At 42.6% G+C, this 2,551-nt stretch overlaps 1 protein-coding gene across 1 annotated transcript; it reads right to left on the bottom strand.

Moving 5' to 3' along the window:
* Positions 1 to 698: 698 nt before the first annotated feature.
* LOC133261284 (olfactory receptor 51Q1-like) lies at positions 699 to 1,679 on the bottom strand. The gene has a single exon (XM_061439786.1). The coding sequence runs from the start codon at positions 1,671 to 1,673 to the stop codon at positions 699 to 701; it is 975 nt and encodes a 324-aa protein (XP_061295770.1). The 5' UTR covers positions 1,674 to 1,679.
* Between the last annotated feature and the right edge of the window lie 872 nt (positions 1,680 to 2,551).

Consider the following 2,551-nt stretch of genomic DNA (forward strand, 5'->3'; position numbering starts at 1 on the left):
GACATACTTGAAGTTTTGGTCCTAAATACTAAGACCCTCTAACAATGCAGGAGCATTAGTCCAGTGGTGGGGGCTCGAAGTATACTCACCTCCATCTTTAGGCTCTTTGCTCATTGTGTGTGCTTAAATCATGTTGAGTATAGATTAGATAATCTCAGTTGAATAGCTGAGAAATATCTTGATCAATATCCATATAGCCTGGATCAATATCCAAATAACTTGATCAGTATCTGTCTTCCCTCAAATATTTACTATTCTTTTGCAAGAGAAACTCAGAGCACACCTATCCATTATATGAAACGGAAAAGTGGAGTTTACCTGGAGTAAGTGGAGCTGCCTAGGAGAATGTGTGGTGGAGGCAACAACAAAGGTTTTCATTCACATTTACTTAACCAGGCCCACTGGAGAGAAAAATATTCGGAAAAAATTTAAACAGACCTTTACTCAGTCAATGATGCTTATTTCATTGGCAGATAAATGTGCTAGAATCAGATCAAATTGGAACCACAACTCTTTTGGATAGAATGTTTGCTGCTAGTTTCTCCCAGAACAAAAATCTAATTAAATCCAAGATCATGTCATACTCCCTTAAAAATATGATGGAATTTTTTTTACACTCTCCATTTAAAAAATTTGACTATACTCTCCCTGTAGACCTATCGACTGCAATTTCTGTGTAATTATGTGCATTCAGTACTTCACCTTAAATGCCTGCTTCTTTGAGAAATGAGGTGAAAAATTCCGTGGCGGATCTGCTTAGTCTTTACACTGTAAATGATGGGGTTCATCACTGGAGGCGCCAACAGGTAAATATTGGCCATGATAACATGAACTAGAGGAGGGGCATGCTTGGCAAATCGATGAGTTATAGACACCCCAACCATGGGCACATAGAGGACCAGAACAGCCAGCATGTGGGACAGACAGTTATTGAGCGCCTGCAGTCGCTCAGCCCATGAGGCTGTGTGCAAGATACTTTTCAGGATGAGGATGTAGGAGAGCACAATGAGCAGAGGGTCCATCACAATAATGAGCAAAACCACAGCAAAAGCATACCAGTTGTTGATTCGGATGTCAGCACAGACCAGGCGAATCATGTCCTGGTGGAGGCAGTAGGAGTGAGAGAGAAGGTGGGAGCGGCAGAAGGGCAGGCGCTTGAGTAGGAAAAGGGAGGGAAGAACGGCCAGAACACAGCGGCAAAGGATGGCTAACCCCATCTTGCCAACGACACTGTTGGTGAGGATGGTGGCATAATGGAGGGGGCGGCAGATGGCCACATAGCGGTCAAAGGACATGGCCAACAGGACTGAAGATTCCATAAAAGAGAACGCATGGAGGAAGAAGAACTGGGCAAAACAGCCCTCAAAACTGATCTTCTGATTGTTAAACCAGAGGAGCTGCATGACTGTGGGCAGCGTGCTGAGGGTGAGACCCAAGTCAGTGAGGGCCAGCATGGAGAGGAACAGGTACATGGGCTGGAGGAGGGATGGCTCTGTGCGGATGACAGTGAGAATGGTGGTGTTTCCCATGATGGAGATGGTGTAGAGGCAGCAGCAGGGGATGGAGATCCAGATGTGGTAGGCCTCAAACCCAGGGATGCCCGTGAGGATGAAGTAGAAGGGGTCTTGGGTGGTGTTCATCACCTCGGACATGATAGTCGAATGTAGTTTCATGTTGAAGCTCTTCACTCAGAGAGAACCAGAAAGGTTAAAAATAATCTTTATCTTTACCTTGTTTGATCTAAACTCTATCTGAATAAAGATACAGAGCTGTTGAGTGTTACTAAGGAAGCTTAGGAAGACAGTGGTTGCTCTTCCTGGCCTGTCTCTGCAGACTGTTTCCATACAACTCATATTCTTCTGATAAGTCTATACACATTAACTCATGAACACATCTTTAATTTTTTTCCTGCCTGTAGTTTTCAATTCCCATTTTCTTCTTAGTGCCCTGGAATCTTCCTTTTATCCAAACCACATCACTAATATTATTCTCACAAAGACTTAAAATGAACTCTTAACTGGATAAGACCTAGCCCTCAGCTTTTTTACCCATAATCTCCTTTTGAAATTTTCTTTGAGTGTTATCAGACTTCTCACCTGTTTCACTTATTCTAAAGTCACCACCGACTTTTTGTGTATTTCTTATTCATTTCATCATGCAGTAAGGTCATTCTTCATCTTGATCAGGTCTTATTTCTAATCTGTCTTCTTAGTCTCATTAGTTGATATCATCTGACACCACAGACTCCATGTGTGTAATATTAGAAGAGAACTGGAAGCAAAGGTTGGGATACAGAGGAAAAGAGTGAAAGTACAGCTCAGGTGAGGATAATCATATTTACTGGCTGTCTCTATATTTCAGCACTGCTCTAAGTGGATTCCCTGTGTTAGTTTAGATCATCCTCTAACGATAGTTATCACCCCTCCTTCCTTTCCCTCAACATTACCAGAGAAATATTATTTGTGGTTTCTCCTACTTGGGTGGTTCCCTCTTCAAAGCCTTTGGCTTCTGTTTTCTCCGATTGTCTCACAGAGTAGATGTTATAAGCTAC

This window comes from Bos javanicus, chromosome 15 (genome assembly GCF_032452875.1).
Source record: "Bos javanicus breed banteng chromosome 15, ARS-OSU_banteng_1.0, whole genome shotgun sequence".
NCBI classification, from domain to species: Eukaryota; Metazoa; Chordata; class Mammalia; order Artiodactyla; family Bovidae; genus Bos; species Bos javanicus.